Source organism: Herpailurus yagouaroundi, unplaced genomic scaffold (genome assembly GCF_014898765.1).
Source record: "Herpailurus yagouaroundi ecotype Mexico unplaced genomic scaffold, PumYag 163, whole genome shotgun sequence".
In the NCBI taxonomy this organism is placed as follows: domain Eukaryota; kingdom Metazoa; phylum Chordata; class Mammalia; order Carnivora; family Felidae; genus Herpailurus; species Herpailurus yagouaroundi.
The window spans coordinates 14256432-14282555 of NW_024412404.1; the positions used below are offsets into that span (position 1 = coordinate 14256432).

General features: G+C 36.0%; 1 protein-coding gene across 6 annotated transcripts in view; it reads left to right on the forward strand.

Annotated features, from left to right (window-relative positions):
- The window catches only part of FAM149B1 (family with sequence similarity 149 member B1), an 87143-nt gene that overhangs the window by 23650 nt on the left and 37369 nt on the right, over positions 1-26124 (forward strand). For all 6 annotated transcript variants that reach the window (XM_040485364.1, XM_040485360.1, XM_040485361.1 and 3 more), the window contains exons 4-7: positions 9968-10110; positions 11169-11285; positions 13664-13831; positions 16764-16951. In XM_040485364.1, coding sequence (XP_040341298.1) covers positions 9968-10110; positions 11169-11285; positions 13664-13831; positions 16764-16951 — 616 coding nt within the window. The remainder of the gene's footprint in view (positions 1-9967; positions 10111-11168; positions 11286-13663; positions 13832-16763; positions 16952-26124) is intronic.

The window sequence follows — 26124 nt, forward strand, 5'->3', positions numbered from 1 at the left end:
AAAAATGCTGATCAGGTGTTCTTTCTGACTAGGTTAGGCTGGTAGACTGGAGGATCTTAAAGGAGAATGATGATGCAAGGACTCTCTAATGTAGGGTTTTTCTGCCAGCTTTCCCAGGGGAGAGTCCTACAGTATCATGCCTGAGGATATGTCTGGTGTCTTCAAGTCCAGAGCCTGCCTAGTTAATCTCTCTAGAGCAGTTTTTCCCAGTCTTTTCGCTCTGGAGAAACCCTTGGAATAATTTTTCATTTCTCAAGAAACCTCTGCTTTTCATGATCAGTAAGTTGAGATATAGTGGTGTGGTGGTAATCAGTGATCTTCTGAGTACAGATTGATTTGTCTGTGGATCTACTTGGCCAGCGTATTATAAGCTTATTCATTTTGTGTAATTTTCCCCTCTACCTCTTCTTGGGAAAAAACATAGTTAAGCTTAGCCTCTTTTTTCTTCTCTTCCTTTCCTTTCCTTTCCTTTCCTTTCCTTTCCTTTCCTTTCCTTTCCTTTCCTCTTCCTACCCTCTTCTTTTGGAATCAGGCTCATAGTTTCTGATTTGTTTTTGGTCATTTATATATATACATATATTTGTTCAATTAGGCATTTTTATTCTATTCATTTTACACCATTTCTATTTCTCTTCTTCTTTATTTTCCTTTCTCTTTCTCTGAATTTAGCCTGATAGTTTTTTGATTCCCTGTTTGGTCTTCATTTCTCCCCTTTCATTTTTTTTCTTTTTATGGGATCAGGTTTCCTCCCCACTCCTTTCCCTTTTTTCCAGGGTTACTTCAACAAACAAATCAAAGCACACCTTGGCTGAAGGTCCAAACACTCCACCACTAAAAGTAAGGAGGAGCTTTGCAGAGGACTGACCAGTGGGATAGAGCAGCCAAAACACAACAGAGTGCATATAATGTATACCAAAAACAATTCCTAAAGTGCCAACCCTGGACAGTGTATGACCCCTTTTTAATATAGAAGTACTCACAGGTGCAGTAATAACAAACTATTAAAACCCACAAAAAGCAGAAACTAGCCAAAATGAGAAAACAGAGGAATTCTCCCGAAAAGAAAATTCAGGAAGAAATCACAGCCAGAGAATTGCTCAAAACAGTTATAAACAATATATCTGAACAAGAATTTAGAATAACAGTCATAAGACTAATAACTGGGCTTGAAAAAAGCACAGAAGACACTAGAGAATCTCTTTGTACAGAGATCACAGACCTAGGAACTCGTCCTGATGAATTAAAAAATGCTACAACTGAGATGCAAAATAAACTAGATACAGTGACAGTGAGGATGGAAGAAGCAGAGGAGAGAATAGGTGAAATAGAAGATAAAATCGGAAAATAATGAAGCTGAAAAAAAGAAGGAAAGGAAATTACCAGATCATGAGGGGAGAATTAGAGAACTGATTCCATGAAACAAAACAATATCCGTATCATAGGAGTTCCAGAAGAAGAAGAGAGAGAAAGGGGAAGAAGTTTTATATGAATAAATTATAGCTGAGAACTTCTCTAATCTGGGGAAGGAAACAGGCATCCAAGTCTGAAAGGCACAGAGAACTCCTTCAAAATCAATAAAAACAGGTCAATACCATGACATATCATAGTGAAACTGGCAAAACACAAACATAAAGAGAAATCTGAAAGCAGCTAGGGACAAATGGGCCTTAAGTTACGGGCATAGGCACATAAGGTTAGTAGCAGACCTATCCACTGAAACTTGGCAGGCCAGAAGCGAGTGGCAGGAAATATTCAATGTGCTGAACAGGAAAACTATGCAGCCAAGAATCTTTTATCCAGCAAGGCTGTCTTCAGAATAGGAGAGATAAAGACTTTCCCAAACAAAAACCAAAGGAGTTCATGACCATTAAACCAGCCCTGCAAGAGATTCTAGGGGTACTCTGAGTGGAAAGCAGCAAAGACTACAAAGGACCAAAGACATCACAACAAACATGGAATCTACAGATAACACCATGGCATTAAATTCATACCTTTCAATAATCACTCTGAATGTAAATGGACTAAATGCCCCAATCAAAAGACATAGAGGGGCGCCTGGGTGACGCAGTCGGTTAAGCGTCTGACTTCAGCCAGGTCACGATCTCGCGGTCCGTGAGTTCGAGCCCCACATCAGGCTCTGGGCTGATGGCTCAGAGCCTGGAGCCTGCTTCCGATTCTGTGTCTCCCTCTCTCTCTGCTCCTCCGCCATTCATGCTCTGTCTCTCTCTGTCCCAAAAATAAATAAACGTTGAAAAAAAAAATTAAAAAAAAAAAAAAAAGACATAGAGTATCAGAAGGGATCAAAAATAAGATCCATCTATATTCTGCCTACAAGAGACTCATTTAAAAAAAATTTTTTTAACGTTTATTTATTTTTGAGACAGGGAGAGACAGAGCATGAACAGGGGAGGGTCAGAGAGAGGGAGACACAGAATCTGAGGCAGGCTCCAGGCTCTGAGCTGTCAGCACAGAGCCCGACGCAGGGCTCGAACTCACGGACTGCGAGATCATGACCTGAGCTGAAGTCAGCCGCTTAACCGACTGAGCCACCCAGGCGCCCCCAAGAGACTCATTTTAAACCAGAAGACACCTGCACATTGTAAGTGAGGGGATGGAGAACCATCTATCATGCTAACGATGTCAAAAGAAAGCTGGACTAGCCATACTTACATCAGACAAACTACATTTTAAAACAAAGACTGTACCAAGAGATGAAGAAGGGCATTGTATCATAATTAAGGGGTCTATCCATCAAGAAGAGCTAACAATTGTAAATATTTATGCCTCCAATGTGGAAGAACTCAAATATATAAATCAATTAATCACAAATATAAGCAAACTTTTGGATAATAATGCCATAATTATAGGGGACTTTAATACTCCACTTACAACAATGGACAGATAACCTGGGCAGAAAATCAATCAAGGAAACAACGGCTCTGAATGACACATTGGACCAGATAAACTGAACACATATATTCAGAACGTTTCATCCTACAGCAGCAGAATACATATTCTTCTTGAGTGCACATGGAACATTATCCAAAATAGATCACATACTGGTCACAAAATAGCCCTCAACACGTACAAAAAGATTGAGATCATACCATGCATATTTTCAGATCACAATGCTATGAAACTTGAAATCAACCACAAGTAAAAATTTGGAAAACCCCAAATACATTGAGGTTAAACAATATCCCACCAAAGAACCAATGGGTCAACCAGGAAATTAAATAAATTTAAAAATATATGGAAGCAAATGAAAATGAAGTATGATCGTCCAATCATTTGGGATGCAGCAAAGGCAGTCCTAAGAGGAAGATACACTGCAATTCGGGCCTATCTCAAGAAGTAAGAAAGGCCCCAAATATACAACCTAACCTTACACCTAAAGGAGCTAGAAAAGGAGCAGCAAATATAGCCCAAAGCCAGCAGAAGAAGGGAAATAAAGATTAGAGCAGAAATAAATGATATAGAACAGTAGAACAGATCAATGAAACTAAGAGCTGATTTTTTGAAAGAATAAACAAACTGATAAGCCCCTAGCCAGACTATTCAAAAAGAAAAAAGAGAGGACCCAAATAGATAAAGTCACAAATGAAAGAGGAGAGATCACAACCAATACCAGAGACATACAAACAATTCTAAGAGAATACTATGAAAAATTATATGCTAACATACTAGACAATCTGGAAGAAATGGACAAATTCCTAGACACTCACACACTACCAAAACTCAAATGGGAAGAAATAGAAAATTTGAATAAACCTATAACCAGCAAAGAAATCTCAGTTATCAAAAGTCTCCCAACAAATAAGAGCCCTGGAATTCTACCAAAAATTTAAAGCGGAGTTAATACCTGTTCTTCTCAAAATGTTCCAAAAAATAGAAATGGAAGGAAAGCTTCTAAACTCATTCTATGAAGCCAGCATTACCTTGATTCCAAAACCAGACAAAGACTCCACTAAAAAGGAGAATTACAGGCCGATATACCTGATGAAGCTAGATGCAAAAATTCTCAATAAGATACTAGCAAATCGAAGTCAACAATACATTAAAAGCATTATTCACCATGATCAACTGGGATTCATTCCTGGGCTGCAGGGCTGTTTTAGTATTCACAAATCAATCAATGTGATACACCACATTAATAGAGGAAAGGATAAGAACCATATGACATTGTCAATAGATGCAAAAAAAGCATTGGACAAAGTACAGCATCCTTTCTTGATAAAAACCCTCAAGAAAGTCGGAATGGAAGAAACATATCTTAACATCATAAAAGCCATATATGAAAGGCCCATAGGTAATATAATCTACAATGGGGAAAAACTGAGAGCTTTCTCCCTAAGATCAGGAACATGATAGAGATGTCCATTCTCACCACTGTTGTTCAACATAGTGTTGGAAGCCCTAGCCTCAGCAATCAGACAACAAAACAAAATTAAATGCATCCAAATTGGCAAAGAAGAAGTCAAGCTTTCACTCTTTGCAGATGACATGATATTCTACATGGAAGACCCAAAAGACTCCACCAAAAAAACTGCTAGAGCTGATACATGAATTCAGTAAAGCCTCAGGATATAAAATCAATGTACAGAAATTGGTTGCATTTCTATACACCAATAATGAAGCAACAGAAAGAGATATCAAGGAATTGATCCCATTTACACCAAAAACCATAAGATACTTAAGAATAAACCTAACCAAAGAGGTAAAATATCTGTACACTGAAAACTATAGAAAGCTTATGAAACAAATTGAAAAAGACACAAAGAAATGGAAAAACATTCCATGCTCATGGATTGGAAGAACAAATATTGTTAAAATATTGATACTACTGAAAGCAATCTACACATTCAATGCAAACCTTATCAAAATAACACAGCATTCTTCACAGAGCTAGAACAAACAATTCTAAAATTTGTATGGTACCACAAAAGAACCTGAATAGCCAAAGTAATGTTGAAAAAGAAAACCAAAGCTGGAGGTATCACAATCCTGGACTTTAACCTGTATTACAAACTTGTAATCATCAAGACAGTATGGTACTGACACAAAAACAGACACATAGATCAATGGAACAGAATAGAGAACCCAGAAATGAACCTACAAATATATGGCCAACTAATCTTTGACAAAGCAGTAAAGAGTATCCAATGGGAAAAAGACAGTCTCTTTAGCAAATGGTGCTGGGAGAACCGGATAGCAACATGCAGAAGAATGAACCTGGACCACTTTCTTACACCATACACAAAAATAAACTCAAAATGGGTAAAAGACCTAAATTTGAGACAGAAAACCATCAAAATCCTACAGGATAAAACAGGCAGCAACCTCTCTGACCTAGGCCACAACAACTTCATACTTGACATGTCTCCAGAGGCAAGGGAAATAAAAGCAAAAATGAATTATTTGGACATCCTCAAGATAAAGAGCTTCTACACAGCAAGGGAGACAATTAACAAAACTAAAAGGCAACCAATAGAATGGGAGAATATATTTGCAAATGACATATCAGATAAAGGGTTAGTATCCCAAATACATAAAGAACTTACCGAACTCAACACCCCAAAACCAAATAATCCAGTGAAGAAATAGGCAGAAGACATGAATAGACACTTCTCCAAAGAAGATATCCAGACGGCAAACAGACACATGAAAAGATGTTCAACATCACTCGTCGTCAGGGAATTACAAATCAAAACCACAACGAGATACCACCTCACACCTGTCCTGTCAGAATGGCTAAAATTAACAACTCAGGCAACAACAGATGTTGGCAAGGTAGTGGAGAAAGAGGAACTCTTTTGCTCTGCTGGTGGGAATGCAAAGTGGTGTAGGCACTCTGGAAAACAGTATGGGGGTTCCTCAAAAAATTAAAAATAGAATTACCTAATGACCCAGCAATTGCACTACTAGGAATTTCACCAAAGGATACAAAAAGGCTGAATCGAAGGGGCACATGCACCCCAATGTTTATAGCAGTGCTATCAACAATAGCCAAAGTATGGAAAGAGCCCAAATGCCCATCGATGGATGAATGGATAAAGAAGATATAGTATGTATACACAATGGAATAATGCTGGACAATGAAAAAGAATGAAATCTTGCCATTTGCAACAATGTGGGTGAAACTGGAGGATATTATGCTAAACGAAGTAAGTCAGTCAGAGAAAGATATCATATGATTTCACTCATATATGGAATTTGAGAAACTCAACAGATGAACATAGGGGAAAGGAAGGGAAAATAAGATAAAAACAGAGAGGAAGGCAAAGCATAGAGAGTCTTAAATACAGAGGACAAACTGAGGGTTGCTGGAGAGGGGTTGGAGAGTTGGGTTAAATGGGTGATGGGCATTAAGGAGGGCACTTTTCAGGATGAGCAATGGGTGTCATATATAAGAGATAAATCACTGGGTTCTACTTCTGAAGCCAAGACTATACTGTATGTTAAATAACTTGAAAATAAATTAATAAAAATTTTAAAAAATAAAAAAATGAAGTATGGATGCTAAAATTTTAACCACTAGTAGAATATAAACATAATGAATAACTTCCAAATTAATAGAGGAAACAAGAAAAAATGTAACAGAAGGAAAAGAAAATAAAAAACACAAGAAAAAGGTTAAATACAAACACAAAACAAATGGTAGCTATAAGTCCAAATATTGCACATTATAATAAGTATAAGTGGATACAATTTACCTATTAAGAAAAGACAGAGACTCTGAAATTGGATTTTAAAATTCTAGCTACATGCTATTTAAATAAACATTTCAAAAACAGAATGACACCCAGATATTAAGGGATGGGAAAAGTTATAATAGGCAAATACTAACAACAAGAAGAGTTGACATAATAGCATTTAAGCAAATAAATATTTAATAGAAAAAAATTTGCCAAGAAATAGCCTCTTTTAAAAAAATGTTTATTTTTGAGAGAGAGCACACGTGAGCATGTGAGTGGGGGAGGGGCAGAGAGAGAGGGAGACAGAGAATCTGTCAGTGCAGAGCCCGACGTGGGGCTCAAACTCATGAACTATGAGATCATGACCTGAGCTGAAGTTGGAGGCTTAACCAACTGAGCCACCCAGGTGCCCCAAGAAACAGGCTCTTAACTACTGAGAACAAACTGATGGTTACCAGAGGGGAGGTGGGTGGGGGGTAGGTGAAATCGGTAATGTGGTAATACAGATCAAGGACTGCACTTGTCATAATGAGCACAGGGTGATGTATGGAATTGTTGAATCACTGTATTGTACACCTAAAACTAATGTAGCACTGTATGTTAACTATACTGGAATTAAATTTTTAAAAAATGCTTGCAATGCAAAAACAAAGCAAAACAAAACAAAACAAAAGACAGCCAGCTTGCTAGGAGATTGTGCTAGTCACTTCTTTCAACATTATCCCATTCTCATCTCTAATAAAGAACTTTGATGCTTCATGAAAAAAATAAATAAAAAATTTCACTAAGACTAGGAAAGTCCCACCTCAGCCCCCAGAAGCTTGAAAACAGTAAAAGAATTTTTAGAAATATTACTTATGTTGACTCTTGTGAAAATAAATAAAAGAAGTATCATTAAACCTGGAGTTGGGAAGCCCTAAAGAACAATCTCTCACACACTACCATCCCTCCATAAGAAACCATAGCTTGCATTCCCCAACAGGAAGAAACTTACTTTATATACCCCAGCAGGAGGAAGAATTTCTTCCTGCCCATCCACAGCCCAACCAGTGAGAAACCACCACACTCATCCAATGAGAAGCCATAACAGCCCCTTCTAGCTTCCTCCTTTTGCCTATAAAAAAGCAAGCCTCTCCTCTGTTCTGGACTTGCCTATGCTTTGCCATAAGTTTCCTTGTCCCCATTTGCAATTCTTTGCTATTCCTGAAGCTTATTTTGCTTTTAAAAAGCTGACACTTTTTTTTTTCTGTATTTTTTTTATGGTCAACAGTCTTTAAAATTAACCTTCATATCTATCTAGCAAGTCTTTTTTAATTGGGTAGAAACTGATTTTCATTCGTGGAGTGAAAATACAGATTTATTATCTTATACTTTTTCTTCCACCTGAATAAAAAAGGGTGCATAAATATAAAGTAGAAAAGCAAGGAAGCAAATAACATGATCAGATTTATATTTTATAGCCATCTCTATTGCTGCTACTAAAAGATTACAGAGGGCAGGGAGATAACCTAAACTCTCAGCTGGAAAATACAGACTACAGGGGCACCTGGGTGGCTCAATCGGCTGAGTGTCCGACTTCAGCTCAGGTCATGGTTTCACAGTTCATGAGTTCAAGCCCCTTGTCGGCTCTGTGCTGACAGCTCAGAGCCTGGAGCCTGCTTTGGATTCTATGTCTCCCGCTCTCTCTGAACCAACCCCGCTTGTGCTCTCTCTAAAATAAATAATACACATTAAAAAAATTAAAAGTAAAATAAAAATACAGACTACAAAATGATACATACGCAGTTAGCCCTTCACCAACACGTTTGAACTGTGTGGGTCCACTTATATGTGGACTTTTTTTCAAAACAGTACAGGACTGTAAATGTATTTTCTCTTATGATTTTCTGTTTTTTTTAATATTTATTTAATTTTTTTTGAGAGAGAGAGGAGGGGTGGAGAGAGAGGCAGAGAGAGAATCCCAAACAGGCTCCACACCGTCAGTGCAGAGGTGGATGTGGGGTTTGAACTCATGAACCAAAATCAAGAGTCAGACGCTTAACTGACTGAGCCACCCAGGCTCCCCTCTTAGGATTTTTTTTTTTTTAATTTTAATGTTTATTTATTTTTGAGAGAGAGAGAGAAAGAGAGAAGCCGATGTGGAGTTTGAACTCAGGAACTGAGAGATCATGACCTGAGCCAAAGTCGGACCCTTAGCCGACTGAGCCACCCAGGCGCCCCTATTTTGTTTTTTAAGTTTATTTATTTTGAGAGAGACAGAGCGCGAGTGGGGAAGGGGCAGAGAGGGAGAGAGAGAATCCCAAGCAGGCTCCAGGCTGCCAGCGAAGAGCCTGATGTGGGGCTTGAGCTCATGAAACTGCGAGATCATGACCTGAGCCAAAACCAGGAGTCAGACGCTTAACTGACTGAGCCACCCAGGCACACCATGATTTTCTTTTCTTTTTTTAAAAAAAAGAAAAATTTTTTAAATGTTTATTTATTTTTTGGGAGAGACAGAGACATAATGCGAGTGGGTTAGGGGTAGAGAGAGAGGAGACACAGAATCCGAAGCAGGTTCCAGGCTCTGAACTGTCAGCACTGAGCCTGATGCGGGGGTCGAACTCACGAGCTGTGAGATCATGACCTGAGCCGAAGTCAGACGCTCAACTGACAGCCACCCAGGCGCCCCACCATGATTTTCTTAATAACCTTTTCTTTAGCTTTATTGTAAGAATACAGTATGCAATACATATATAAAATATGGGTTATTGTTAAAGCTTCCAGTCAGTTGTAAGCTATTAGTAGTTAGGTTTTTGGAGAGCCAAATGTTATATATGGATTTTTGACTGTGTGTTGGGGGGGGGGGGGAAGGGGGCACATGGGGGCGGAGGGTCAGCATCCCTAAGGCCACATGTATAGGATTAACTGTCTATCTTCAGCTCTAAAAAAATACTGGAACCAAGCTATACTAAAATTAGCAATCATTATATTAGGTAGAATTATTGGTAATTTTAATTTATTCTTCATGTTTTTCTGGATCTTTCAAAATGATTACAATAAACATAGTATTTTTATAATGAAGAAAATGTTACTTTAAAAAAGTAGGTATTTCTATAAATTTTCTTTACATAGGAATAGGAAGGAAATCTGAATATTATAAGATGAAAATTCACTAAATTTTTTAATGGAAATTCAACAGTATTTCAAATGGACTAAATTTTAAATTTGATTGCTTTCAACCTTTAGGACTTTAAAAGCTCACCTAAATATTTAGGGGTGATATTTTCTTCCAGGAGCTTGATCAAAATGCCACTGAAAAGGTCCAGGCAATGTTCACAGCCATTGACGAGCTCTTGTATGAGCAGAAGTTGAGTGTGCATACTAAGAGTCTACAGGAAGAGTGCCAACAATGGACATGCAGCTTTCCTCACCTCAGGTATTAAAGCCCTAGATCTGGCTTGTATTCATGGCTAATACTAAAATTTGAAAAGCAGATATCTAGGGGTGCCTGGATTGCTCAGTTGGCTGTGTCCGATTCTTGATTTCGGCTCAAATCATGATCTCAGGTTGTGGGATTGAGCTCCACGTCAGGCTCCACTGAGCATAGAGTCTCCTTAAGATTTTCTCCCTCTGCCCCTCTTCCTCACTGTCCTCTCTGTCTCTCTAAAATAAAAAAAAAAATTAAAAAATATTTTTAAAAAAGCAGATATCCAAAAAAAAGCTTGTATTCTGAAATCTTTATGGACTTGGTTTTAATGAATGTAAATAAGGCCATATGGTATAAAGACTGCACTGAGAGAAAACTGAAGTTGATGGAAGTTTCTTAGAGTGTTCATAACTACCACTATGTTGTCCTAATTGAGAAAAACAGTTCCTTTACCTTGTAGCTGAGATCTATGCATTGTGGCTGTCCAAAGATCTATTCTTTGGAGCAAGAGGGTCAGAAAATGTATTTGTTTACACTGTTGTCTACAAGAAAATTCTTACACAAATTTAAAAGCAGACATAAGCTGTTAGGAAGCTTCCCTCACTTACTTCCCTTACTTATATAGTAAGTGTAGTAACTATAGTAAGTTACTATACTTACTACTTAAAATTTATACCTAAAATTTATATAGCATCATGTTCTTAAGAATATAATTTATAGTTTTCACTAATTTGGCCTGGCTTTCATCCATTTTAGCAGATTTAATGAAGATTATTGTAGAGGATGGAGGGAAAATTACAAATTTTTGCTCAGTTTCCTTGGATTTTTTCAGCAGTGTGAGGCTATAGCTTTATCTTTTCCATATCTATTCTGTGGAAGAGAGCTATAACCTGTAATAAGATTCTGGATTCACATTTTTCTCTTAAGAATCATTCTTAATCAGTAGCGTACTAAGTATGCACTGGACTTTTATAGAGAGCCATCATATTTGTTCCAAGAATATCTACATTTTGTATGTATGCCAGGTGAACGTGCTTGATTGTCTCTTTATGTTGTTCATTTTGAAGGATCCTGGGTAGGCAGATAATCACTCCAAGCGAAGGATATGGACTGTATCCTAGATCCCCTTCTGTTGTTTCAGTTTCACATGAGACAACACTTTCTCAAGAAAGAGATTCTACTATGTAAGTATTCCTAATATGTAAGTATTTATGTATCCAAAGTGTTATATTCTGCCAGTTATACTAGGGGATTAAAAAACTTATGTTTTACTTGATGGTATTTAATAAAGCACAGAAAATGCTGTTAAGATTGACCACAGTTTTTATGCATAGAGAATTTTATTATATAATTTTTTTGTTCAAAAAGTAAGTCATTCCCTAGGGTTTAAGGATACTTTTGTTATTCAGATATATCTCTATCTCTATCTCTATCTCTATCTCTATCTCTATCTCTATCTCTGTCTATGTCTCTATCTCTATGTCTCTATCTCTATATATTTATAGATACAGGCATTTCCTTCTTGAAATAAAGTGTAGATAGACTGGTTTCAGGAGATTTAGGAGTTTGAGAAACACACTTTAAAGATTTTTTGAAAAAATACTGAAAAAGTAATTTTTCTTAAACATATAATATTAATTACAACTTAATTTCTTTACAGAAGTTAAACTGCTATTAGTTCATTAACTTAAAATGGGTAATTAGTATATTTAAAATATCTAAATTCTTTTGAACACCTCAAACTCTTTAAACAACAGCAAAACAAACCAAAATAGGATTGTTCCACTCTCTTACATCATACACAAAAATACATTCAAAATGGATGAAAGACCTGTGAGACCTGAAACCATAAAAATCCTAGAGAACACAGGCAGTAACCTCTTTGACATTGGCTGTAGCAACTTCTTTCTAGATATATCTCCTGAGGCAAGGAAAACAAAAGCAAAAATAAACTATTTTATTTCATCAAAATAGAAAGTTTCCACACAGTGAAGGAAACAAATCAACAAAACTAAAAGGCAACCTATGGAATGGGAGAAATTTGGAAATATTTCCAAATATTTTAAATATTCTTCTTAAATATTTGGACATATTTCCAAAATTTGTTCAAGTCAGATTTTCCCACTAGCCTTGCTGAAAAGTGCCACAGGTTTATTCTTTTTTTTTTTTTTCATTAAAAAATACTTAAGGTACAAAAGTATAAAGAATATCACAAAATATACATTGGTTAGATTTAATATTTTGTTAAACAGAGCCATTTAAAAAAACTGTACTGCTCAGATTTGACTGGTTTTCTCCAAAGTAAAGATTCTGAACTGAATGAGTCATCATATATTCATTGAATATCTGGGTAGGAAGAGAAATTTAAATATAAATAAGAGAAGATCCCTGCCCTTAAGGCATATGCATTTTGAACTATGGTGGAGTTACTGAAATAAGCATATTATCTCCTGAGGTACCTGAAAGTTGTAATTATTAATATTCTTAATTTTTCATCAATTTTTTTATTGAAAGAGACTTAAATATAAAATACTGGTATCAGGTGTACATCATAGTGATTCAGCAATTATATAAATTACAAAATGCTTACCACAATAAGTATAGTTACTATCTGCCACCAAAGTTATTACAATATTATTGATTATATTCCCTATGCCATACTTCTCATTCCTGTGACTTATTTTATAACTGGCAGTCTGTACCTCTTAATACCCTTCACCTATTTTGCCAACCCTCCAATCCCTATTCCCTTTAGCAATCACCAGTTTGTCCTCTGTATTTATGAATCTGTTTGTTTTGTTTTGTTTATTCCTTTTTCTTGGTTTTTAGATTCCATGTTTAAGGTAAATCATATGGTATTTGTCTTTTCCTGTCTTATTTCACTTAGCATTATATGCCCTATGTCCATCCATGTTGTAGCAAATGTCAAGTTCCAACCTTTTTCATGGCTGAGTAATACTCCATTGTATATACATACCACATCTTCTTTATCCATGAATCTATCTGTGGACACTTAAGTTGCTTTCATATCTTGGCTACTGTAAATAATGCTGCAATAAACATAGGAGTGCATGTATCTTTTCAAATTAATGTTTTTATTTTCTTCAGGTGGAATTCAGTGGTGGAATTACTGGGTCATATAGTATTTCTATTTTTAATTTTTGAGGAACCATAGTGGCTGCACCAATTTACATTCCCACCAATAGTGCATGAGGGTTCCCTTTTCTCCATATCCTTGCCAACACTTGTTATTTCTTGTGTTTTTGATACTAGCCATTCTGACTGGTTATTCTTAAATATTTTTAAACTTATCTCATAGCCTTAGCTGTTGCATCTGAAAAGACAGCAAATAGTATTTGATACTGCACAGTACACCTAGGCAGAGTAGGTCTATGGCTAGTGTTTATTCTTTCTGTTCTGAGAAACAATAGGTATTAAGACTATGAATAGTCTGGGGAGATGTCAGCAGGGCAAGGGATTTTGAGCTGAAACTCGTATGACTGAATTGCTGTAGGAACTGTTTATGTTATATACAATTAATAATTGCTTTTTCCTCTCCCAGATTTGGTATTAGGGGAAAGAAGTTACATTTTTCATCTTCTTATGCTCACAAAGCATCTCCCATTGCCAAATCCCCTAGTGTGTATTCTATGGAAAGAGAGGAGGAAGACTGTATAATCTTCTCTGAAGGAATAATAGAGGAATACCTAGCATTCGACCACACTGATATGTGAGTGTTAAGTATTTTAAGCTTTTTACTCCCCTCCTATTTTGTGTATTAATATCTATTTTTTTCTAATGTTTATTTTTGAAAGACAGAGCATGAGTGGGGGAGGGTCAGAGAGACAGGGAGACACAGAATTGGAAGCAGGCTCCAGGCTCTGAGCTGTCAGCACAGAGCCTGACAAAGGTCTCAAACTCACAAGCTGTGAGATCATGACCTGAGCCAAAGTCAGATGCTTAACTGACTGAGCCACCCAGGCACCCCTCTATTTTTTCTAAAGTATACTACTCAGGGACACCTGGTGACTCAGTCCATTGAGTGTCTGACTCTTAATTTTGGCTCAGGTCATGTTCCCAGGGTTGTGGGATTGAGCCCTGCATTGGGCTCTGTGTTGAGTGTGGAGCCTGCTTGAGGTTCTCTTTCTCTTTCTCTCTCTCTCTCCCTCCCTCTGCTCCTCCTCTCCCCCACTCATGCTTGCTCTCTCGCTAAAAATGGATTGAAAAAATAATAAAATCTACTACTCAGAACTGCCCCCCCAAAAGACAGAAAAAAAAACACAACCAAACAAAATATAAAGTACACAACCAATATTACATATAATTAGATTGATGTCACTTGGTTATTTATTTCCTATTACTTCCGAGGTATCCAGAGTTCATGTGCTTAGTTGATGTAAATTCCTATTGCTTCCACATACCAGACTCCCTTGTGTATTTTCTTCCTGAATGTGTTATTTGCCTCTTCCTGAGATTAAACATTTTTAAATGAGTTAATTTCTTTCTTCACATAATTTGATTTTACCTTTTGTAAATCATCACCAGTTAATTCATGGAAATCTGAAGCTTTTCAAAGGAGCAGTTGAAGAGGTGTGAACTTTGTTTACGTAAATCCTTTTTGAAAAGGTATACACAGTTTATATGAAACCTTATACTTAGCACAGACTTTACAATTAATAATGCTTGTTTATATCCATTCTTATTGTATTCTGACAATAGTCCTGTGACACAGATATTATTTACCATCTCTATAGGATAGGTGAGAATCAGAGTGGTTAAATGATTTGTCTGAGGTAAAGCTAAGACCTAAAACCTTATTCATCTTACTCTAAATCCAGTGCTCTCTTCACTATCCTATGCTACCCTTCTGAAACATTAACCTCTTAAGCTATTCCTCCAAGCCTTTAAAAGTTCCAGAGCGCAACAAGTGGGAGAGAGGCAAAGAAGGAGGGAGAGAGAGAGAAATCCCAAGCAGGTTCCACACTGTCCACTCAAAGCCTGATGTGGGGCTCGAATTTATGAACCGTGAGATCATGACCTGAGACCAAGTCGGACGCTTAACCAACTGAGCCACCCAGATGCCCCAAAAGAAAATGGATTTTAAATAAAGGAAATAAAATTCAATCTCATTCACAATTACCAGTGCAAATTAAAACTATAACAAGATACTATTTTATCTGTCAGACTGGCAGAGAAAACAAAGAAGTTTGATAATTCCTTGAATGGAAAAAAGGCACATTTTTTCAACACTGAAGATTATCTCTCTTTAGAGGAAAGTGGGCAATATCTTTCCATTTTAAATGCATATACAATTTCACTCAATAATTCTATTTATAGGAATTTATCCTACAGATATAATACCCATGTAGCCAAAGAACTACATACAAGAATATTAAATGTCCTATTGACTATAAGAACAAAAGCCTGGTTGATCAATAACTGGATAGTTAGATATACTATGGTATATCCAGTAGAATTCTCTGCAGCTATTTTTTCAGAGGCGTATTCATATGTATTAATAGAGATGGAGGGCCAGATATATTTTTAAATAAAAGGCCACAATGCAGTGCAGTGTATAGCGTAACTATTTCCCTGGACCAATGTATAATGTTTGCTTCTGGGAATGGTGCCTGGGAGACAGAAATGTAAACTTATTTTTCACTACATAAATACATTTCCTTCTGTATAATGTGAATTTTTTTTCATCATATGAGAGTGTTATCTCCTATAAAAAATATAAATTTAAATACAATTAATACTAAATCAGCCTTCTCCCCAACTTAATGCCATGCCAGCTCTTCCTCGGGAAAGAAGTAAAGAGTCTTTAGCTGCCCTGCATAAACCTCTTAGCATCCTTCTTTCCTAGTTAGAGCTTCTTATTTAATTCTTGACACCTCTGCTACCCCAGGGATAATTTTCACGGGAGAGGGTAAGATATTTCTTCATAGCCCAAGTGTTCCAGAATTTGCTTTGTGTTAATTTATAATACATCTATCATAGGTAAGCATATCTGTCAGCTAGATCTTTGCCCCTCAAATACTGGGGCTGTTGGTACCCCCTTCCAGAGAAGAGACAGACTTGGCTGAGTTTCTGGACTACAGATAGCTACATGGTCTCCAAAAAGGCCTCACAGTAGCTTCTTGTCTCCTTTCCCTTTCCAGCCAAATGCCAATTGTTTGTTTGGATTAATAAAAGTACACTATTTCTCTAATGAATCACTGCCTCAAATAACTATGTGACACAGTCACATGCCCATCATTAAATGGTACACGAATAGTAATCTAAATGTTATCCAGTCACAACAAAAAGATTATTTCTGTATGCCTGTCATAGCTTATTGCTCAACTGACAATGTTCACTGTTCAAAGCTAAAAAATACACAATGAGACCTCAGTCTTGTTTTTCTTATTCTTTTTTTTTTTTTTTTTTTTTTTTTTTTTGGCAGAGTAGTGGGGTGGGGTGGAGTAAAAAGGGAAATTCAGTCTGTTTGAAAACTCCCTTAGGTCACAAGACAGTTTAACACATATGCTACATACATATACTGAGCTACATACATATACATGTGGGGAGGGGACACAAATCACGCTCCTGGAGAAGCACAAAACACAGTGGTGAACACTCAGTAAAGAATAACTAGGAAGTCTTATTTGCTTCTGTTACAGGGAAGAGGGGTTTCAAGGAAAGAAATTACACGCATCTCCAGAGAAACAGAAATTAGGGTACCCTCCCATTGCTCCATTTTACTGCATGAAAGAGGACGTCCTTGCTTATGTGTTTGACGACGTGTGGAGCAAAGTTCTGAGCTGTATGGAGCAGCTGACACGTAGTCATTGGGAGGGATTTGCTTCTGGTAAGGATCTTTGTGAAAACAACATCAAAAAATAATTATTTATGATTTCCAAACCCTGACTAGTCTTTCAGATTATATGTTTCATTACTGCAAAAGACTCATATTTGTATTTTCCACAGACACTAACAGATATTTAGACAATATTTGAAAATGAGTGGATGAGTAACAAGGCTATTCTATGATGACTATACTGTGTTTTATTTGAATATAATTATTTGTGAGAAAAAAGATGTGCAAGTGGCAAATACATTTTTTAAACTGCTCTACTTAAGAATAATTGATTATAAAATAAACCATTCATATTTAAAGTGTAAATTGGTCTATTGACCTATGTATACATGAAACCACAAAACAGTCAATATAATATATATAATACCTTTGTAATCCCTTTCTGCCCCTGCCTGACCCCCAATCCCCACGTGCTTTGTCACTATAGTTTAGTTTTTATTTTGTAGAGTTTCATATAAATGGAATTAGGGTATTTCCTTTTTGTAAGCTTCCTTCATTCAGCATGATCATTTTGAGATTCATCTATGTAAATGTGTGCGTCAGCAATTTATTCCCAAGAAGTGTTCCACTGTTGCACAATTTGTTTATCCATTTACCTGTTCATGGACATTTGGGTTCTTTTCAATTCGGGACTATAATATGCAAAGCTATTATGCACATTACTATGCAAGAATTTTTTGCACATACATTTCCTTTTCTCTTAGGTAAATTTCTAGGAGTGGAATGGTTTGATTATATGGTTAAATGTATATTTAGCTTTTTAAGAATTATTTTGTTTTTCTGTATTGCACAAAAAACTATCACAAACTTATCAGTTTCAAACAACATACATTTTTTATCTCACAGATTTGTGGGTCAGAAGACCAGAAGACTAAGCTAATGGCTTAGCTAGTTCTCTACTTAGGATCTCACAAAGCTGTGATCAAGGTGTTGGCCACAGCTAGGCTCTCATGAAGAGGCTCACTTAGGAACGGAAACACTTCCCCTTTTGTGTGTTCTTAGAAGTATTGAGTTTCTTGTAACTGTAGGAGTCACAGCAGCTTTCTTCTTCAAAGCCAGCAAGAAAGGCTGAGAGCTAGTCAGCAAAACAGAAGCTTATATAATGTAACATATTCATGGAAGTGACATCTCATCACTTTTACCATCTTCTGTTGGTCTGGAGTAAGTCACACTCAAAGGGATATTCTACAAAGATGTGAACACCGGGGCGCCTGGGTGGTTCAGTCGGTTAAGCTTCTCACTTCGGCTCAGGTCATGATCTTGCAGTCTGTGGGTTCGAGCCCCACATCAGGCTCTATGCTGACAGCTCAGAGCTTGGAGCCTGCTTCGGATTCTGTGTCTCCCTCTCTCTCTGCCCCTCCCCCTCTCATGTTCTGTCTCTCTCTGTCTCAAAAATATATAAAAACTAAAAAAAAAAAAAAAAAAAAGATGTGAACACCAAGAGGTAAGAGGGGCCACCTTAGAGTTTGTTCATTACAGTTCTCCCACTTGCCCCTAATGATTCCTGTGCTCCCACATGCAAAATACACTAAATTCCCAAGAGACTTATTATAGCATAGCTCAGAAGTTCAAAATATTATCATCTAAATTAGGTCTTGGTATGAATAAACTTCCCCATGAATGGATATAATACATTAAGTAAAGTTACTGGGGCCCAATTCTCTTCCATCTATATATCTGTGAAACTAAAGTCTATATACATAGGAATATAAACATCTAACTATATAATCCAACCAACCATTCCTGTCATAGAGAAAATTCGCCTTACCCCAACACACCCATCATACAATAGTGGGCCAAGGAAAGGATAACAGACATTCTAGATAAGGGAGGGGGGGTGGGCAGAAATGAAAGGTTAAGTGGCACCTGGGTGGCTCAATCACTTAAGTGTCTGACTCTTGATTTCGGCTCAGGTCATGATCTCATGGTTCATGAGATCGAGCCCAATGTCGGGCTCTGTGCTGACAGTGCAGATCCTGCTTGGGATTCTCCCTCTCTCTCCCTCTGCCCCCTACCCTACTCACAGTCTCTCTCTCTTTCTCTCTTTCTTAAAATAAATAAACATTAAAAAAAAGAAGGTTAAAAAAAAAAAAAGGTTTATAGTAATTCTGAAGTCCAGTTGGGAAAATACTGGGAGTTCTAGTCCTAGAAATAGCTCTCTGTTCCAACCTCTGGGCTCTTGGTTTTGCCCTCTGAATCATCCTTCCTTTTTCACATGTGTGAAAGCTAAGTAGTTTTATTAGACTGCTTCCTGGTAGTAGAATTTTGAGGGTCTGACAGCCTTCTTTCATTTACACTCTTTCACCATCTAGAGATACAAATTTTTCAAAATTATAAAGTCCTGGTTTCTTTACATTTAATATTTTTTCCATCAGTTTCTCTTCCTCATCTCATGTTTTATTGTATAAGTAGCAGGAAAAAAATCAGGCCTCACTTTCAATAACTTTGATTGGAACTCTTCTTAGCTATACAACCAGAATCATCACTTTAAGTCCTGCCTTCCACATGACCACAGGAGACCATTTCACTAAACATTCTTCCACTAAATAACAAGCACCTCCTTCTTCCAGTTTTTAATAACATGTTCCTCATTTCCTTCTGAACCCTCCCCTAGAGCATCCTCCAAATTGAAATTTCTACTAAGTCTGTTCAAGGCAATTTATGTTTTCTCTATCATGTTTCTCCAAATTCTTCTATCAATGAACAATCAAAAATGAAATTAAGAAAACAGTTCATTTCTAATAGCATCAAAGAGAATAAAATACTCAGAAATAAACTTACCCAAGAAAGTGTAAGACTTTTACACTGAAAACTACAAGACATTATTGTAAGAAAATAGGGAAGACCTAAAGAATTGGAAAGTCTTCCTGTGTTTTATGGATTAGAAGACTTAATATTGTTAAGTGGCAATACTCCTGAAACAGATTTGAGTGAATGTCCAAAATAATATAAAAAAGAACAAAGTATGAGGCTTCACATTTCCTGATTTTAAAACTTAGTACAAAGGTACATTAACCAAAACAGTGTGGTACTGACATAAGAATCGACATATAGATCAACAGAATAGCATCAAGAGTCTAGAAATAAACCCTCACATATACAGCCAATTGATTTTCAACAAGGGTGCCAAGACCATTCAATGGGAGAATAGTATCTTCAACAAATGGTGCTAAAACTGGATAACCACATGAAAAAGAATGAATTTGGACCCTTCTTTCACACTACATACAAAGTATCAACTCAAAATGGATCACAAACATACATTTAAGAACTAAAACTATAAAACTCTTAGAAGAAAACATAAGAGTAAATCTTAATGAGGTTGGATTTAGCAATGGATTCTTAGATATGACACCAAGACCACAAGCAACAAAAAAATCAATAGACTGGATTTTATCTTAAAAAAAAATAATCTATGTATCAAAGGATATTATCAAGAAAGTGAAAAGACAACCTACAGAATGGAAGAATATATATGCAAATCATACACCTGGTAAGATTCTAGCATCCACAATATGTAAAGTACAATTCAACAACAAAGGGACAAACAACTCAATTTAAAAATGGGCAAACAACTTGAATAGGTATTTATCCAAAGAAGATACACACATGGCCAGTAAGCATATGAAAAGACGTTCAACATCCTTATTCATTAGGGAAATACAAACCAACACCAAAATCACAATGAAATGCTACTTCTACCCACTATGATGGCTACATTAAAAAAAAAAAGAAGACAATAACAAGTATTGGTGAGTATGTGGAGAAACTGAAACACTCATACATTGCTGTGGTAAGGTAGAATGGTGTGGCTACCATGTAAACAGTTTGGTAGTTCCTCAAAAACTTAAACATAAGATTCCGTATGACCAGCAATTCCACTCAAAGTATATAACCAAGAGAACTGAAACCTTATCTGCAAAAAAGCCTGTGTATGATTGTTCACAGCAGCATTTTCATAATAGTCAAAAAGTTACAATTGACGCAAATGTTCATCAGCTATGAATGGAGAAACAAAATTTGGTATATACATATGTTATGGACTGAATTGTGTCCTCCTCAAAATTTATATGTTGAAGACCTAATCCCCAGTGTGAATGTTTGGAGGTGGGGCTTTTAGGAAGGTAATTAAGGTTACATGAAGTCATAAGCTGGGGACCTAATCTTATAGAGTTGGTATCCTTGTAAGAAGAGGAAGAGACCAAAGCCCCCTTTCTGTGCATGCACGGAAAAGTGGTAATGCAAGGACACAGCTGCCTACAAGCCAGATAGCACCTTGATCTTGAACTTCTGACCTCCAGAACTTTAAGAAAATAAATTTCTGTTATTTAAGCCATTCAGTCTGTGGTATATTGTTATAGCAGGATAAGTAACTAATGTACTATGCAATGTAATATTATTAGTTCATAAACTAAAATTAAGTAATCATGCATGTTACAACATGGATAAACCTTGAAAATATTATGCTAAGGGTAAGAAGCCAAACACAAAAAGCCACATATTGTATGATTTTATTCAGTTGAAATGTCCAGAACAGGCATATCCATAGAGACACAAAGTAGTTTAGTGGTTGCCAAGGGATATAGGGAGAAAGGAATTGGGAGGTATGTGGTGTCTCTTTGCAGTGATAGAAATTTTCTGAAATTAGATAGTGGTGCTGACTGCACAACATTGTGAATATACTAAAAACCAATTAATTGTGTACTGTAAAATGGTTAAAAATGGTGAATTTTATGTTATATGAATTATATTTCATTAAACATTTTAAAATATTTTAAACCTGTATGTAAATGTGAGTCTGTTGGTGATTAATTCTTTTATAGATATGAAAAAAAATTTTTAATTTATTCATTCTAAAAACAAAAGCAAAAAGTGTTCATCCATTTGTCCAACTCCCTATGCCCTGCCTCAGGCAACTACCAATGTCTTCTCTATATCTATGAGCTTGGTTTTATTTATTTATTTATTTGTTTGTTTGTTTGTTTGTTTATTTATTTTTAGATTCCATCTATAAGAAAGATCATATGTTATTTGTCTTTCTCTAACTTACTTCATTTAGTATAATGCCCTCGAGGTCTGTTCATGTTGTCACATATAGAAAGATTTCATTCTTTTTTAGGGCTGAAGTGTATTTCATTGTATATATACACCACAGTTGCTTTTTTTAAATCCTTTCATCTACTGATGGACACTTCGGTTGTTTCCATATCTTGGCTATTGTAAATAATGCTGCAATGAACATGGAGGTACATCTATCGTTTCAAGTTGGTATTTTCCTTTTCTTTGGATAAATACCCAGAAGTGGAATAGCTGAATCATATGGTAGCTCTACTTTTAATTTTTTTGAGGAAAATCCATACTGGTTCCTATAGTGGGTATACCAATTTACATTCCCACAAGCAGTGCACGAGGGTTACCTTTTTACACCTCCTTGCCAACCCTTGTTATTTCTAGACTTTTTGATAATAGCCATTCTGACTAGTGAAACTGCATTTTAATTTTCATCTGCATTTTCCTGATGATGAGTAATGTAGAGCATCTTTTCATGTACCTTTTGGCCATCTGTATTTCTTCTTTGGAAAAATGTCTATTCAGATTTTCTGCCCATTTTTAAATTGGGTTTTTTTTGGCTATGTATATATTTTCATAAATTTTGGAAATTAGCCCCTTATCAGATAGATGATTTGCAAGTATTTTCTCCCATTCAATAGACTGCTTTTCCATTTTGTTGACTTTTCCTTTTGCTGTGCAGAAGCTTTTTAATTTGATGGTGTTTTTTGTTTTGTTTTTTTTTGGGGGTTTTTTGCTTTCCTTGGTTTTGCTTTTGGCATCAGATTCAAAAAATCATGGCCAAGACCTATGTCAAGAAGCTTACCTCATGTTTTTTTCTAGGAGTTTTGTGGTTTCAGGTCTTATCTTCAAGTCTTTATTTTAAACTGACTTTTGTACATGGTGTAAGATACTGGTCCTACTTTCCAAAAAACATTTATTGAAGAGATTGTCTTTTACTCCTTTTATATTCTTATCTCCTTTGTTGTAAATTACTTGACTATATATGTGTGGGTTTATTTCTGAGTTTTCTATTCTATTGTATTGATCTATGTGTCTGTTTTTATGCCAGCACCTTACTGTTTTAATTGCTATAGCTATGTAGTATAGCTTGAAATCAGGGAGCAAGATGCTTCCAGCTTTGTTCTTTCTCAAGATTGCTTTGGCTATTTGGGGTCTTTATGGTTCCATACACATTTTAGGATTATTTGGTTCTATTTCTGTGAAAAAAGCTATTCAAATTTTGATAGGAATCACATTGAATCTGTGCATTTGGGGGGGGGTTGGACATTTAAAAAATGTTAATTTTTCTAATCTGTGAGCACAGAATATCTTTCCATTTATTTGTGCCTTCTTCAGTTTCTTTCATTAATGTTTTGTAGTTCTCAGTATACAGGTCTTTACCTCCTTGGTTAAATTTATTCATAGGTATTTTATTCTTTTTGATGCAGGTGGGATTGTTTTCTTAATTTTGTCTTTATCATAGTCTATTATTAGTGTATATAAATGCAGTACGTTCTTGTGTATTGATTTTGTATCCTACAACTTCACTGAATTCATTTATTAGTTCTAACAGTTTTTGATAGAATTTCTAGGGTTTTCTATATATCATCTGCAAATAGTGAGAACTTTATTTCTTCCTTCCCAATTTGAATGGCTTTTTTTCTTTTTCTTGCCTAACTGCTCTGGCTAGGACTTCCAATACTATGTTGAATAAAAGTGGTGAGAGTGCCTATCCTTGTCTTATTTCTGATTTTAAAAGAAACTTTCAGCTTTTCACTGTTGAGTATAATGTTAGCTGCGGGTTTGTCATATATGTCCTTTATTATGTTGAAGTACATTACCTTTGTACTCACTTTGTTGAGAGTTTTGAATTTTGTCAAATGTTTTTTCTGCATCTATTGAGATTATCATATGATATTCATTTTTATTAATGTGGTGTATCACATTGACTGATTTGCAGATGTTGAACCATCCTTGCATCCCTGGATTAATCTCACTTAATCATGATATATTATTCTTTCAATGTATTGTGGAATTTGGTGTGATAATATTTTCTTGAGGATTTCTGCATTTATGTTCATCAGGGATATTGGCCTGTACTCTCTTGTGGCATCCTTGGTTTTGGTACTAAGTAATGCCAATCTTGTTTTAAAAAAAAGTTTAGAAGAGTTCTTTCCTCTTCTGTTCTTTGGAAGAGTATGAGAAAGATTGGTATTAATTCTTCTTTGAATGTTTGTTGGAATTCACCAGTGAAGCCATATGGTCCCGAATTTTTGTTTGTTGCCAAGTTTTTTCTTGCTCATTCAATCTCCTTACTAGTAACTGGTGTGTTCACATTTTCCATTTCATCATGACTCAGTCTTGGTAGGTTGTATGTTCTTAGAAAATTATCCATTTATTTTAGGTTGTCCAATTTGTTGGTATAGAAATGTTCATAGTCCCTTATGATTCTTTATCTCTTTGGAATCAGTTATTACATTTCCTTTTTCATTTCTGATTTCACTTGAATCCTCTTTTTTATGGATTGTATGGATATTTTAACAATATTTGTTATTTTGTTGAGGATTTTTGCATCTGTGTTCATCAGAGATATTGGCCTATACTTCTCTTTTTTTATGGTGTCTTTATCTGGTTTTGGTGAGTAATACTGGCCTCATAAAATGAATCTGGAAGTTTTCCTTCCATTTCCATTATTTTGAAATAGTTCGAGAATAAATATTAACTATTCTTTAAATGTTTGGTAGAATTTGTCTGTGAAGCCATCTGGTCCTAGACTTTTGTTCGTCTGGGAGTTGTTTTTTTTTTGTTTGTTTCTTTTTTTTTTTTTTTTTTTTACTGATTCCATTTGTTTTCTGCTTAACAGTTTAAGTTTTCTATTTCTTTCTGTTTCAGTTTTTGGTAATCTATGTTTTTAGGAATTATCCATTTCCTTCAGGTTGTCCAATTTGTTGGCATACTTATAATATTCTAATTGTTTGTTTTTCTATGGTGTCGGTTGTTATTTCTCCTTTCTCATTTGTGATTTTTTGGGGGGCCCTTTCTCTTTTCTTTTGGATAAGTCTGGCTATAGTTTATCAAATTTATTAATTTTTGCAAAGAACCAGCTCCTGGTTTCATTGTTCTATTCTATTGTTTTTTTTTTTTTAATTCAGGTTATTTAAAATAGATATAGTATTGGTTTCAGTAGTAGAATTTAATGATTCATCACTTCATATAACACCCAGTACTTATCCCAACAAGTGCCCTCCTTAATGCCTATCACCCATTTAGACCACCCCCTCTCCAGCAACTCTCAGTTTGTTCACTGTATTTAAAGTCTCTTATGGTTTGCTTCTCTCTCTCTTTTCTTCCCCTTTCCCAGTGTCCATCTGTTTTTTTCTTAATTCCACATATGAGTGAAATCATAATATTTGTCTTTCTCTGACTTATTTCACTTAGCATAATACGCTCTAGTTCCATCCACATTGTTGCAAATGGCAAGGTTTTGCTCTTTTATTAAGTTTTTTTTTTAATGTTTATTTTTGAGAGAAAGAGAGAGAGAGAGAGAGAGAGAGAGAGAGAGAGAGAGAGAGTTTGTGTGCAAGCAGGGGAGGGGCAGAGAGGGGAAAGAGGATCTGGAGCAGGCTCTGTGCTGACAGCAAAGAGCCCAATGTGGGGCTCAAACTCACAAACTGTGACCTGAGCCGAGGTCGGATGCCTAACTGACTGAGCCACCAAGGTGCCCCGGTTTCATTCTTTTTGACTACCAAGTAATATTCCATTGTATGTAAAGCCTTGGATTGTGAGTAACTTGTTCTGCAAATGTTCCACAAGACAAACATTTCTAATAAATTTTAACTTGATAAACGAGCAATGTTTTGCAACGTAAGTAGTATGTCACACCAAATGCCACATGATCACAACTGAGCCACCCCCTCCCTCTCTCTCTCTCTCTTGCTGTGGGATTGTGGGTGAAGTTATCTTGATGAGGTCCCAATAGTTCCTTTTTGTTTTTGTTTCCCTTGGCTCAGGAGACATGTCCAGTAAGAAGTTGCTGTGGCCAAGGTCAAAGAAGTTGTTGCCTATTTTCTCCTGTAGGATTTTGATGGCTTCCTGTCTTGCATTTTGGACTC